The sequence below is a fragment of the Numenius arquata genome, unplaced genomic scaffold (assembly GCF_964106895.1).
Source record: "Numenius arquata unplaced genomic scaffold, bNumArq3.hap1.1 HAP1_SCAFFOLD_1141, whole genome shotgun sequence".
Classification (NCBI taxonomy): domain Eukaryota; kingdom Metazoa; phylum Chordata; class Aves; order Charadriiformes; family Scolopacidae; genus Numenius; species Numenius arquata.
The window spans coordinates 1-13366 of record NW_027414951.1 but is presented as its reverse complement, the minus strand read 5'-3'; the positions used below and the strand labels follow the sequence as shown (position 1 = coordinate 13366).

The following is a 13366-nucleotide window of genomic DNA, read 5'->3' as shown; positions in this document are numbered from 1 at the left end:
GGTGGTGAGGGTGCCCCACAGCAGTGGCGGGTTGGTGATGGTGACCGGTGGGTTTGTTTATGGTCTCTGCGGGTGAACCGGAGCGGGGATGGGGACATGGGGGTTTAGGGGGGACGTGACTTGTGAGATTGGTGCTCTGGTAGCCACTCGCAACCAAGTGCAGGCAGGTCCATGGGAAGAGCTGAGAGAAGAAGAGATGCCACTGCAAAGAGGGAAATGGCGAACACATGGGGCTGCAGGTCCATTTCTCTGGGAAGAGCCATGTTCCCAGCCATCCTGGGGGCTGCTGGAAACTTGCTGGGTGTTAACGCAGGAGAGGACACCCCGGTGCCCTTAGCGAGCCCTGACCAGACAGCTGCTAGCCCTCCCAAGGGTCTGCACCGCTTTGTCCCCCCTGTCCCAAGCTGTGGAGTGACATGATTCCCCCACATCCATCCCTATGGCCAGAGGAGACCACCAGCCTCCACGCTGCCAGCTCCTGTGTGAGCTGAAAGCCCCACAGCACTCCCGAGTCCACTGTCTTTTCCAAAAACTCATGTTTTTGACGTGGCTTTTTCTTTCTAGGAGGCGCTGAGACCCATTTTGTGGCCCAGAAGTTCTGGAGGGAGGAGCCCGTGGTGGATTTAATGGGGCATTTATTCCCCACTTTCTCCCCAGGATGGGAACTCCTCGCTGCACGGGGGGAATCTCACAATGAAGGAAATCCTGTGGGTAAGCTAGCGGAAAATGAGCAAAAAGCAGCAAAAAAAAATAAATAAATAAAAATAAATAATAACCGACCCCCAAAAAGCAGCAAAATTATAGATGATATATTACAATACAACTTAAAAAATTACTTACAAAACATTATACAGGCCACCAGCTCAGCACCAGAGGGCACACCTCTGCTTTTTAAGAAAACTAAAAAGCAAAGCCTGGTGGTGCCCCTTTAAACTTCTTTTTATCGGACGGCAGCAAGAAAATAATTTTTTTCATTTTTTTCTTTTTTTTTTTTTTTTTAATTATTTTTTCCTCCCCTCCCTCCTCCCCCAAGCACTGGGCTGGGTTAATCTCCATGCAGAAATTCACTTCTTAGGGGTTTTTTTTTGGGGGGGGAAATCCAAAATTACGCCGCAGGGGACCAGTATCGATGGAGTTGTATCCACTCCTTTAAATAATATAATTAATTTAAAAAATAAAAAAAACAACACAGTAAAAACACAACATCCTTCTTCCTCATTTCCTTCCACGGGCCAGGGAGAGGCTTTGTCGGAGGCTTTTTAAATACGCCCATTATTTGCACTGGCTGGAACCCCTTTGGGCTACTGGGAGTAGCGGGGATGTCCCACCTTGATGGGACGGGGAAGCTTTGTTTTTTCTCCAAATTAATTAGCCTTGATTAGCGATGTCAAGCAGCTGCTCCAGGGATACGGGCCAGCACCGGAGCCTGGGTGTGCTGTCGGCAGCGGCCGGCGGGATTGTTGCTGTTGGGGATGGAGGCGTCCCGGGGTCCGTTCCCTCCTGACCCCCGAGGGACCGGCTCTGGAGCACGAGGGTTGCGGAGGTGCGAATCCAGGTGGGAAGAGATTGGCAACGAGAGCTCCCGGGGCTCATCCCCGGCAGTGCTCGACCGGCGGCGTCACGGCCTTGCTTGCTTTAAAACCCCGTGGGCTCTCCGGGCAGGGAGCAAACCCGAGCACTCTTCCCTCTGCTCGGGGGGTATGCTCCTCGAGGGATTTCCCCCAGGGTCATGGGGAGCATGGAAAATAAGCCCTGGGAGAGAGCAGTGGGACACTGGGAGGAAGGAAGCACTGCTGGGTGCCCAGGGAGGTAGCCAGTGGATCCATTAAAAATTTCCCTCTTTGTCTCTCTACATATTAAAATATAGATTTATTCTAAGCGTTAAAGTCTCTTTGGTGTCTCTCCAGACCCTGGCCCCCCGGGGGGCTGCGGCAGTGGCGTGTGGGTCCCCGGTGGGTGTGGGCAGGGCCAGCACCTCGTCTCCTCGCAGCAGCGGGTGGGTGACGGTGATGCGAGGGGGAGGTGGGTCCGGCTGCTTCGCCGCTCGCAGGCGGTGGGGCGGGGGGGGGAGGTTTTGCCCCGCTGGAGGGGCAGGGAGGGCGACGGGCGTGGGTCCTAGCCGAGGAAACAGACCGGGCCCACCTCGAAGCCGAACCGCTGGCCGGGCTCGCCAAAGTCCATGACGCGCAGGTCCAGCAGCGGGAGCTGCTCCAGGCGGGGTGTGCGCACCTCCAGCACCGTCCGGCCAGAGCCCTTCCGTGCCTGCAGGGATGGAGGGGACGGGTCAGAGGCTGGGGGGCACGGGGACGGCCTGGTGCAGGGCGAACCCCTCTCTTATCCAGCGCCCTCCGCTGCTCTGGTGTTACCCATGGAATCCCTGGACCATGGCATTCCGCTGGACCATCCATCCCTCTCTGTGACGCCCTGCTTACGCCCGGGGCACCCCCAAGGGTGTCGGTTCTTCCATCCCTCCATCTTGGTGCCTTCTAGTGCCTTCTTGGTGCCTCCTCTCCCCTCGTTACCCTTCATCCATCCCTTTGTCCTCAGCTTTCTCTCCCCACGTCCCCTCTAGCCCCTCATGCCCTCCAGCTCCTTGTCCTCTCCAGCCCTTCGTGCCTCGTCTCCGCCCTCTCCCCACTCACCGCGCAGCCGTCCATGGTGGCTTTGATGTAGGGGCTGGTGTCGTAGGTGAGCTCCTCCTCATTGGCAGCCAGGAGGCGAAGGGCATGCCGGTGGTCCCCGGAGGCGGTGCTGTGCCAGGCCACCGAGCGGTGACAGTGGTAGGTGAAGTTCTGGCGGGCAGAGACGCTGAGGAGCCTCAGGAAGGTCAGCTGCACCACGCCGAGGGGCTGGCTCTCCGCGTCCATGTAGGAGAACTGCGGGAGCAGGAGGTGAGTTCAGGGGGGGATACAACAGCCAGAGGTGTGTGAAAAGTGGGGCTGGGGGGGTCTGCTGGGATCTAGACCCCCCCACGAGGAGGTGGCTGGGGAAGGGGAGGTGGACAGAAGGGCTGACAGGTTCAAGATCAGGTGGAGGACATTTCTCCATCTCCTTGGAGGAAGAGGTGCATCCAGTTGCCCCCCAAGGCTGGGGAGAGGGAGAGGGCATGAGGGTGGAAGCTGGAGGGCAGCAGGGTGCTGGGGAGAGGGGTCAGGGGGGGTTGTGGGAGGGAGCATGAGAGCGACCCACAGGCCAGCGTTCTCTGACCACATAGAAGCAGGGAGACCACCAGCAGGGAACGCATCCCTGGGGCCTTGCCCGTCATGGCGGGGGGCTCAGCCGGCAGCATCCTTACCCTGCTGCCCCCTTGGAACTGACTGAACCACCGCTGGGGCACCTCCTTCTCCCACGCCGACATCTTCACCTGGGAGAGGAGAGGCAGCCGTTAGTGACCCCCCCAAGCCGCAGCCTTCTCCTGGCCGATGCCCACCACACTGCGCTGGGACTCCCCCTCCGCTCACCTCCTGTATGTCCTTGCTGGGAAAGACGCAGGTCTCCCCCCCCGCTGTGAAGTTGCAGTAAACCTTGAAAGAGTCTCGGGCGCAGCCCTGGTTGGGGTCGATCCAGTACTCGCCTGTGCAGGGACAAGAGGGGTCAGCACTGGGAGCACCCACCGCCATCCTTTGCCCCCCATCCCGGCACCGGCGCGGCTCACCGTCGGGCAGGCCGGGGTGGCTGAGCTGCAGGTCCTGGCAAGTGCGGGCAGGGTTGTCCCGGGTGCCCATGGGGCGCCGCAGCCCCTCGATCTCCTGCTTGAGGGAGTTGAGGGAGCCGAAGATCTCCTCCATGCCCTCGGCGTAGTCGCGAGAGGCCTGGTCGGCGGCCGCTCGCTCGCCCTCCTCCTCTTCCTCCTCCACCAGCTTGCTGGCGTCGATGGAGCGCTTGCTCTTCTTGGGCAGCTGGATCGGCAGGGGCTGGATCACCTCGCCGGGGGGGCCCTGCGGCAGGCACAGCACTCTCAGCACCCCAGCATGGGGTGGGACTGTGAAGCTCCCCCCGTTCCCCAGGGCCCCAAACCGGTTCTGAGATAGGAGACATCCATCCGCATCCCCTCTTGGCTGTCCCGTCACCCACCCAGGGGCTGTCCCTACATCCCCCCTCCCACCCCATTGTCATCCCTTCCCTTGAGCCACTCACCGGGTGTCCAGGGGGTCCTGGGGGTCCCCGTTCACCTTTGGGTCCTGCTTGGCCCTAGAGGGAAGAGACAGAGGTCGGCCCTGGGCAGGACTGAAGGTGGGGGGGAGGGGGGGCACCAGCTCGGCACTTACCATGGCTCCCTTGGCACCTTTGGGACCAGCTGGGCCCTGCAAAGTAAGACCAGGTCTGTCAGGGACCGGGGCTGGCATGATGTGGGGGACAGCAGCCCCCCCAGCACACGCAGGGTGGGAAACGTGGAGCCCAGGCTCAAAGACGAGATGGGGGGAGCAAGGAATGGGACTCAGAGATGGGGAGGCGTGGGACCGGCAGCATGTGGGGGGCACTCACGGGAAGTCCAGGGGGGCCAGTGGGGCCGATGGGTCCAGTAGCACCGGGGATGCCCTGCGTGACAGGAGAAGAGCAGAAACTGGTGTGAGGAAACCAGGACAGCCCCCCCACCAGCACCCCGCAGGTCTCCCCACTCCCAAAGTCCCCCCACATTGCCCCCTGTACCCCACCTTTATGGTCCCCACTTATGTGGACCCCTCCCCAAACCACAACCCCGACCTCACCTCCCCACCCCCAGGATCCCCACACTCACAGTTTCTCCTTTCTGCCCTGTGGAACCCTGGGGGCCGGGGAGACCTCGGTCTCCCTTCTCCCCCTGCTCCCCCGGGGGTCCGATGAGGCCGATGAGACCAGGGTGGCCCTGGGGAGACACGGGCAGAGATCAGCATGGGGCCACCACAGGGGACACGGTGGGTGCCCAGCACTCGGGGGACCCATAGGAACCAGCCCACCCACTGCTGGACACCCAGTGGGGTGTAGGGTCTTGGCCCCCCAAGTGTGGGGCGTACCCCACAGCAAGGTGCCACAGTCCCCCACTTGTGTTGGTGGCCCAGAACTCACCTTCTCTCCTTTGGCACCGGTGTCACCTTTGAGGCCGGGGAGACCCGGGGGACCCTGTGGAGGTACACGTGAGATGTGGGGAGTGTAAAGTGAGGGGGACCCCCAACTCGGGGGGGCATGGCGGGGCAGAGGGGGCTGCACTCACCACTGGTCCTGGTGGCCCAGCCTGGCCTGTGGTCCCTGGTTTGCCTTGTTCTCCCTGCACAGGGGAGAGGACGAGGTGAGTCCCCCCCACCCCGGGTGGCAGCGCGCACCCTGGGCAGGTCTCCACGAGCCATGGGCACGGTGACACGTCCCAGTTCCCTCCTGGGGTGACGGTCAGACCCTTGTCCACCCCTTCCCTGTGCCAGGAGACCCCACTGCGCACGGGACCAACGTCACTGAGATGTTGTCACTCACCACGGAGCCGGGCAGACCTCGGAGGCCGTCGGGACCCTGCTTCCCAGCAAGGCCCTGGGGACCCACGGGACCCGTCTTGCCAGGAGCACCCACTGCGCCCGGTTCTCCCTATGGGGACAGAGGAGCCGGGTGAGGGCCATCCCCTACGGAGCTTGGTGGCGCCGCTTGGGGTCTCCCCACGGGCGACCATCGCTCACCTTCGCACCCTTCTCACCCTGACGCCCCTCGGGGCCGGGGGAACCAGCTGGACCCTGCGGAGAGGAGAAACCATGATGGTGAGGGACAGGGTGGCACAGGGACGGGGTGGCGCAGGGACAGGGTGGCATGGGATGTGTCCCAGCCGGAGCCAGGCTCACCCGGTGCTTACCCTCTTGCCCAGGGGACCGGGAGGACCGTTCTCACCCGTTGGACCCGGCGAGCCCTGAGGAAGGAGAAGAGAAAGGAGTGGAGCGAACTGGCCCCGTCCCAAAAATGGGACGGGGAGGAAGGCGAGGAGGAGGAGGGTCCCCTGCCACGGGAGGAGCACCCAGAGGGATGGAGGGGATCGGCAGGACGGGAGGGAGGACCAGATCCGATGGCTGCGGAAGGGAGGGTGGTTTGGGACCCCGGTGATCCCAAAGCAGTAGGGTCGATCTGGTCCCAAACCTGACGGGTCATGGTGGCGGGGGGGGGACACATGGCAGAACGGGGCACTCACCGGCTCCCCGGGCTCGCCGTCCTCCCCACGCTCGCCCTTGGCACCATCCTGGCCCTGTCGGGAAGGGAAAACCTGGAGTCAGCACGAGGACACCCCCCCAGATCCCAATCCCATTCCCAGGGCAGCCCCCTCCAGCTGTGGGAGAAGCCCGGAAGGGGTGGGATGCGACACTCACCCTGGGACCCATTTCACCTGGGGGTCCGGGATCTCCGGGAAAGCCAACGGGACCCTGAAACAGAGAGAGCTGCCAGCCTGGGGAGACCCGGGATCACCCCCCCAGGGGACCCCAAGGCCTCCCCGGCACCCTGGTCCCTCCCCGTGTCCCCCACACCCCAGGGGGGACACCCAGCACTCACAGGGTTGCCCTTGGGCCCGTCGTCGCCGGGGGGCCCTTTCCCTCCAGGTGGCCCAGCAGCTCCGGCGGCTCCGGCTTCTCCCTTCTCTCCTCGCTCTCCTCGGGGGCCCTGCGGGACAAGAGGGGGGGTCAGCACTCCGTGGTGGTGGTGGGGGACTGGGATGGGGACAGGTCAGGGGGTGTCCCTGCTGCCACTCACCTTGACTCCTGGCTCCCCTTGGATTCCCGGGGCCCCCGATTCACCGGGGTCCCCCTGAAACGGGAACAGAGAGAAGTTAAGCGCCCCCCCCCCCGTGCCACCCCGTCCCCTCGGGGACCAAGCCTTGTCCCATAGGCCCGTTGTGTCCCCATGGCCTGCCCCCCACCCCCTGATGTTCGGGGACGTACCTTCTCACCAGGAGGTCCCAGGTTCCCAACACCTCCGGGGGGTCCTTGGGGTCCCTGCGGGGGGGGAAGTAGAGCTGGTCTCCCCAGCACCCCACATGGGGGAGGGCAGGGGGGCAACAGGGGGAAAGCGGGGGTCACTTACATCAGCTCCAGAGGGTCCAGCTGGGCCCCGAGGGCCTGGGGGGCCGGGTGGGCCCTGGGAGAGGGGGGGGACACAAACCACAGGGTGAGGATGGTCCTGGGGTACCCCCACCCAGAGTGACATGGGACTGGGGGGGGGGGATGACAACTTACCATGGGGCCCACGTCACCCGTTTCACCCTTCTCACCGGCCGGACCCGGCAAACCCTGGGGGGAGAGAGTGTTAATGGGGAGGGGGGGGCACAGCGGGTGCTCGAGGGGGGGGGGTGGGAGGATGGGGGGCACTGGGTGGTGGGGGGCAAACAGCGATGAATATGTAAATTGGGGGGGACGCAGCTGGGCACCTCTGGATGGAATGGGTGGGAGGTGCAGACAGCTGGGGCACAGCTGGATGGGGGGGGGACTGGGGGGCCAGCACAGTGGGATGGGGGCAGCAGGGGATGCAGCAGCCCCTCCTGGACCTGTGTGCCCCCCAGTTTGGGGACAGGCAGGAGGGGTGCGGTGGCACCAGAGCGAGGGGGTGGCTGTAGGGTGATGGGGGGGGGGGGGGGACGACCATGCTCACCTGGAGTCCGATGGGGCCGGGGGGGCCGTTGAAGCCCCGTGTCCCCTCATCGCCCTTGGCCCCGAAGTGTCCCTGGGGACCTCTGGCACCCGGCTCCCCGTCGGCACCCTGCAAGGTGGGAGGGGGGTGTCGGCCACCACTTGCCCCCGGGGACCAGACCCGAGGATAAGGACATCTCCTCGCTGTCACCTCCTCGGTGTGGTCCCAGGGTGGGGCCAGGACCCCCCCCTGCCACATCCTGCCCCCCAACCATGGCGTTGCCCGGCTTCTGGAATACTCACAGCGGCGCCAGGCTGCCCGACCGATCCGATGGGCCCGGGGGGGCCGGGAGGACCCTGCGAGGGAGGGAGGGAGGGAAGGGGTGAGTGAGGCTAGGACAGACCCGGGTGGGGGGGACAGTGGGGACAAGATCTGGGATGGCGGGGGCCACCGGTGGCACTCACATGCTCGCCCTTGTTGCCTTTGGTGCCCTTCTGTCCCGGCTCGCCCACCTCGCCCTGGGGGGGGAAAAGGAGGGTGTCAGCCCCGGCACAGGGTTGGGGGGCGTGGGGACATGGGGGACAGGGTAGGACCTCACCTTGTCACCGTCCTCCCCAGGACCCCCGGGGGGGCCAGCTGGGCCGGGCAACCCCACGGGACCCTGAACGCCATCCCGGCCAGCAGGACCCATGGGGCCCTTCTCACCCTGGAAGGATGGGAAAAGGGGGGGGGGGGGGTGAGGGGTGCGGGCAACCCCCCACCCTTGCACCCCTCCTGGTGCCACCTCTCCCCATGGGACCGGGGGGGGGATGTCCCCCAGCACTCACAGGAACTCCTTTCTCTCCGGCAGGACCCGGTTGTCCCTGGGGTCCTGGTCGTCCTGGGGGTCCAACGGGACCACCTTGCCCGGGGCCACCTCTCTCTCCAGGGGAGCCCTGGGGGAAGATTGAGGGGGGGAAATGGGGGGTCAGCCCAAGGGGAGCCATGGGGTCATGGCGAGTGGGCCACCAGGGCTCGTGGAGGTGGGGGGACACTCACTGCGGGTCCTGGGGGTCCCGCTGGTCCCTCGTTGCCCTTCAGCCCTGGGCCGCCCTGCCAGAAGATGGGGGGGGATCAGTGCGATGCTCGTGGGGGGGTGGTGGGTGTGCTGTGTGTGTGGGGGGGTCCCAGCAGAAGGGGTTTACTCACCGGGGTGCCGGGCAGACCCCGCTCACCGGGGAAACCCCTCAAGCCGGCAGGACCGTCCTTCCCGGGGGAGCCGGTGGGGCCGGGGTCTCCCTAGGGTGAAAGGGGGGGTGATGGATGGGGGGGGCTCCACAACCCCGTACCCCATCCTGCTCCTCGGGGACCGTCCCCATGCCCCCGTCTCACCTTGGTGCCCTCTTTGCCGGAGGGTCCCGGTAGGCCTTGTTCTCCTGGGGGGCCGGGGGGGCCCGGGTGGCCTCTCTCCCCCATGGGGCCAGACTCACCAGCGGCTCCCTGGCACATAGAGGGGGGGGGACACCAGAGTCAGCGCAGCCCCGGGGGAATTGGTGACACTCCCCCACCCACCCGTGCGAGGCCGAGCTCACCTGAGGTCCCACCACCCCGGGGGGGCCGGGGGGGCCAGTCTTGCCTTGGAATCCCTGGGGGAGAGAGGAGATGAGAGGGGGGGGGGTCAGAGCCAGGAGGAAGTCAAGAGCAGCAGCGTGTCCCCAAGGAGGGACAGGGGGGGCCAGGAGGGTGCTGGGGGGGGGGGGTGGGGACAAAGAGGGGGGGGACAGGAGAGTGGCTTCGGGGGGCACCATGGGTGTCAGTATGACGCGGGGGGGGACACACAGGGACACTTACGACTTCTCCTCGCTGCCCCGGGTGCCCGGGGAGCCCGTCCTTGCCGGGGGGGCCCTGTGGGGAGAGGAGCAGGGGGTGAGCGGCGCTGGGGGGGGCACCTCATGTGCGAGAGGAGGCAGGGGGGGTCACCCCGCTACTTACGGGGGGGCCTTTGGGTCCTGGGAAGCCGTTGGGTCCCTGCGGTCCTGGCAGGCCCTAGAGGGGACAAGAGAGGGGTCGTTACGGTACATGGGGGGGGACGAGGGTAATTAACACAAGAGCTCGTTAGCAGAGTGTCACCCCCACACCCCCCCCCCAGTGCGAGGGTTGTGCTAGGGGAGGTTGAGCTGGGGGTCTGGGTGATGATGGTCACTGGTTGGGGGGGGGGGGTGTCACAGAGCCCGGCAGAGGCGCGGTGGCCCCAGGGTGGGTGACCAGTGGGGGACGTCACCCGGGACCCCCCCCACCCCAAATCCACTTACCCGTTCTCCTGGGGGGCCGTGGGGGCCGTCGCTGCCAGACGTGCCCTGGGGGAGTGAGGGAGGTTTTGGGTGCCGGCACTGCCACACGCGTGTGCAATTGCACACGCACGAGGGTCGGGGGGGAGCCCCCCCCCCCTCCCCCCTAGCCCCCCCCCCTTCCTGGACTGACCTTCGCCCCTGATTTTCCGGTGGCTCCTCGTGGTCCCCGCTGCCCCCTGGGACCCTGCAGGGGGAGGAGGAGGAGGGTGATGGATGGTCCATCAGCCCCCCCCCCCCCCCAATCCAGAGACAGCCCCCACCCCACAGATCGGGGGGGTGCTGGGCCCCCCCCATTCCCAGCCTGGCTGGATGGAGGGCACCCCAGGAGAGGGGTGTGGGGAGGGGGGAGAGCACAGCCCACCCCCCCTCCCCAAAACCCTGCCCCACACTCACCGTGGGGCCACGCTCGCCCCTGGGCCCCGATTTGCCGGAGAGACCCTACAAGAGAGAGCGTTTCAGGGACACTCGGGGTGGGGGGGGACACCCCCCCCCAGGCGCTTGTGTCCCCCCCTCTGGTCCCAATGAGGACCCCTCACTCACCCGTGCGCCCTTCTCGCCGTTGGTACCCGGGAATCCGGGGAAACCCTGCGATCCCTGGGGATGGAGAGGAGTTGGGGTGAGCGGTGCTGGGGGGGGGATGGGGGACACGACACATATGGGGCAGCCCCGTGGCCGCCATCATGTGGGGCAGCCCCACAGTCGCCACCGCTCACCTTGGGACCCTGACGTCCCGGGTAGCCAGGCAGGCCTGGCACTCCCAGCTTCCCCTGGGGGAGAGAGATGTGATGGGAGGGCATCAGGGGGTGCCCACGGAGCAGGGGGGGGGGCATCACTTCATGCCTTCCCCCCCCCTCCTCCGCCATGGCCGTGTCCCCTCTCCCCCTGTCCCCTCACCTTCTCTCCCACCAGCCCGATGGGACCGGGGTCACCGGTGGGTCCCGTCCGTCCCTTGGGACCTTCGGGTCCGTCCTCGCCCCGGGAGCCAGGCACCCCGACTTCCCCCTGCAGGAGATACCGGGGGTGGGGGGCGTCAGGGTGGTCCAGCCAGGGTGACAACCCTGGGGGGGACATCGGGGAGCCCCCCCAGCACCTACCCGGTCTCCTTTCACGCCCATGTCCCCCTTGAATCCGGGGAAGCCTTCCTCGCCCTGCGGGAGAGGATGAGGATGAGGATAAGGATGAGGATGAAGAGGGGATGGCGATGCAGCCCGGTCCCGGGGGGGACCACTGCGCCGCTGGGGGGGTTTGGGGGGGGGGGGGGGGGGGCCGCGGGGACAGACACCCACCTTCTCACCCTTGTGTCCCTTCAGCCCCCGGATGCCGTCCACTCCCTAGGGAGAGAGGAGCGGGGTGACCCACGGCGCCAGGCAGCATCACGGCTCCCGATTCCTCAGGTTTTTCACCCAAAAAAGTGGTGTTGAGTGATAACCCCTTCCCCCCCCCCCTTAAAATTAACCCCCCCCCCCCCGACACTGACCTTCACACCGCGTGGGCCTGGGTAGCCGATGGGGCCCTGGGGACCCGAGGGGCCCTGCGGAGGGAGGGGGAGGTTTGCACCATGCGCCAGGGGACATTTGGGGGGGCCACCATGGGACCCCCCTACCGACATGGCATTTGGGGCTACCCCTTGGCCCCCCCGGGGGGGGCGAGAGGGGAGTCAGAGCCCAGGGAGGGGGGACGTGGTGCTTTACCTGGTTGCCCTTGGTGCCGGGGGGTCCCTCCTTCCCAGGGTGGCCCTGGGGACAGAAGAGGGGACAATGGGGACAAGGAGAGACCCTGACGCGTGGCACGCGGACACGTGTGTGTCCCCCCCCCAGACCCACAACCAGACCCCTCGGTAGCCCTGTCCCAGCCCGGGGGGACATGGGGACAGCCGGAGCATCCTTCAGATGCGGGATGTGTCCCTCCCCCTTGGGGACTTGGCGGGGGGGGACACCACAGTGCCCAGGAGTGGGGTGACACTGCCTGGGGGGGGGGGGTGTGTACTCACGGGGGGGCCGTCGGAGCCGGGCATGCCGGGCAAGCCGGGTTTCCCTTGGGGACCCTGCAGAGAGAGGAGCCGGGGTGAACAGTGGCAGCGAGGGAGGGGACCAGCCTTGTGTCCCCCCCCACCCTGCCCCAAATTCCCTGCGCACCCCCTTGGGATCAGTGCCCAGCACCCACCTTCTCTCCAGGGGGTCCCGTGGCACCTTGTGGTCCTGGGAGACCCTAAAACACAAAGTGGGGGGGGGGAGGAGTTACCTCCCTGTGCCCCCCCCCCTGCTCCCAGCGATGCCCCCCCTTTGCTCCAGGGGGAGGGAGGCTGGGAGGGGGGGGGGTGTCCAGCTCCTGGCCGAAATGGGGGTGCTCACCTGGGTTCCTGGGGTCCCCTGCTGCCCGGGGGGGCCGGGCTCCCCTTGTGGCCCCTGTGATGGTCAGAGTTGGGGGGGGGGGGGTCAGTGCTCGAGGACCCCACTGGGGACACACTGGTGTCCTCGTGGTGGGGGGAGGACACTGCTGCGGGGAAGCTCGCAGCACCCCCGGGGGGGGGGGACACTCACCAGGTTTCCCTTGGGACCGACGGGGCCGTCCATGCCACGCACGCCCTGCGGGGGAGATGAGTGCTGAGGGGGGGGGACACACAGCAGCTTTGGGAGGGGATGGGGGGGGTCCTGCCACGGCACTTACCGGGGGGCCGGGATTCCCGGGGGGGCCTTTGGGGCCGAGCAGACCTCGGGGTCCCTGCGAGGGCAGACGGGGCATTAAGGGGGCACCTTGGGGGGGGCAGTCTTTGGTGCATTGTGGGGGAAGCGTGATGCCCCCCCCAGGGTTAGCAGTGGGACGTGGCAGGGAGCACCGTGGCCCTGCTTTGTCCCCCCTCAACCTGTGTGAGACCCCCCCCCCGCCCCCCGCCATGGGCGCAAGACCCCCGTACCGCTTCTCCGGGGAGTCCTCGGGGTCCCACCTCTCCGTCGTCACCCTGCGGAGGGACAAAGTTGGGGGAGTGGGGGGGGGGGATGATGAGTGGGGATGTTGGGGGGGGGGGGGGGGGGGTCCAGGCTGTCCCACCCCCGTGGGTCCCCACACTCACCCTCTCGCCATCCTCGCCGGGGGGTCCCGGCATCCCCTGGGAACCGGTTTCACCCTACGGGGCCAAAAACCCGGGTGAGCCGGCGGGTACGGCCATGGGGGGGGGAGGGGGGGTGGGACACGAGGGGGGGGGGGGCAGCAGGTAAAGGGGGGGGCATTGAGCGACGGCGGGGGCGGTGTGAATGCGGCCAGTGTGTGCGCAGGCAGGCGGTGGTGAATGGGGGCTCTGTGCCGGCCGGGGGGGGCCGGGGGGGGGGCGGCTGGCGGCGATGGCAGGCGCCCGTGTTTGCTCAGGCCGCGGTTTTTATGATGGCGGGGGGGGAGACGGGGGGAGAAAGGAGGGGGGTGTCGGGGGCAGGAGAAAGGGGGGGTGTCCGAGGGTGCCATCCCTCCCTTCC

The 13366-nt window shown here is 66.5% G+C and overlaps 1 protein-coding gene across 1 annotated transcript; it reads right to left on the bottom strand.

Moving 5' to 3' along the window:
* Positions 1–2115: 2115 nt before the first annotated feature.
* LOC141478295 (uncharacterized) lies at positions 2116–13023 on the bottom strand (the record flags this gene model as incomplete). Its single annotated transcript, XM_074167402.1, has 49 exons — positions 2116–2262; positions 2643–2876; positions 3296–3364; positions 3462–3574; positions 3656–3938; positions 4138–4191; positions 4269–4304; positions 4486–4539; positions 4739–4846; positions 5047–5100; positions 5192–5245; positions 5446–5553; positions 5643–5696; positions 5813–5866; positions 6143–6196; positions 6318–6371; positions 6499–6606; positions 6697–6750; positions 6885–6938; positions 7027–7080; positions 7179–7232; positions 7591–7698; positions 7872–7925; positions 8034–8087; positions 8168–8275; positions 8397–8504; positions 8608–8661; positions 8758–8847; positions 8941–9048; positions 9141–9194; positions 9400–9453; positions 9541–9594; positions 9861–9905; positions 10030–10083; positions 10293–10337; positions 10440–10493; positions 10613–10666; positions 10794–10901; positions 10994–11047; positions 11186–11230; positions 11377–11430; positions 11591–11635; positions 11890–11943; positions 12063–12107; positions 12251–12304; positions 12440–12484; positions 12567–12620; positions 12814–12858; positions 12970–13023. Coding segments are annotated over 49 exons (3609 nt in total), but the record flags the coding sequence as incomplete, so codon positions are not given.
* Between the last annotated feature and the right edge of the window lie 343 nt (positions 13024–13366).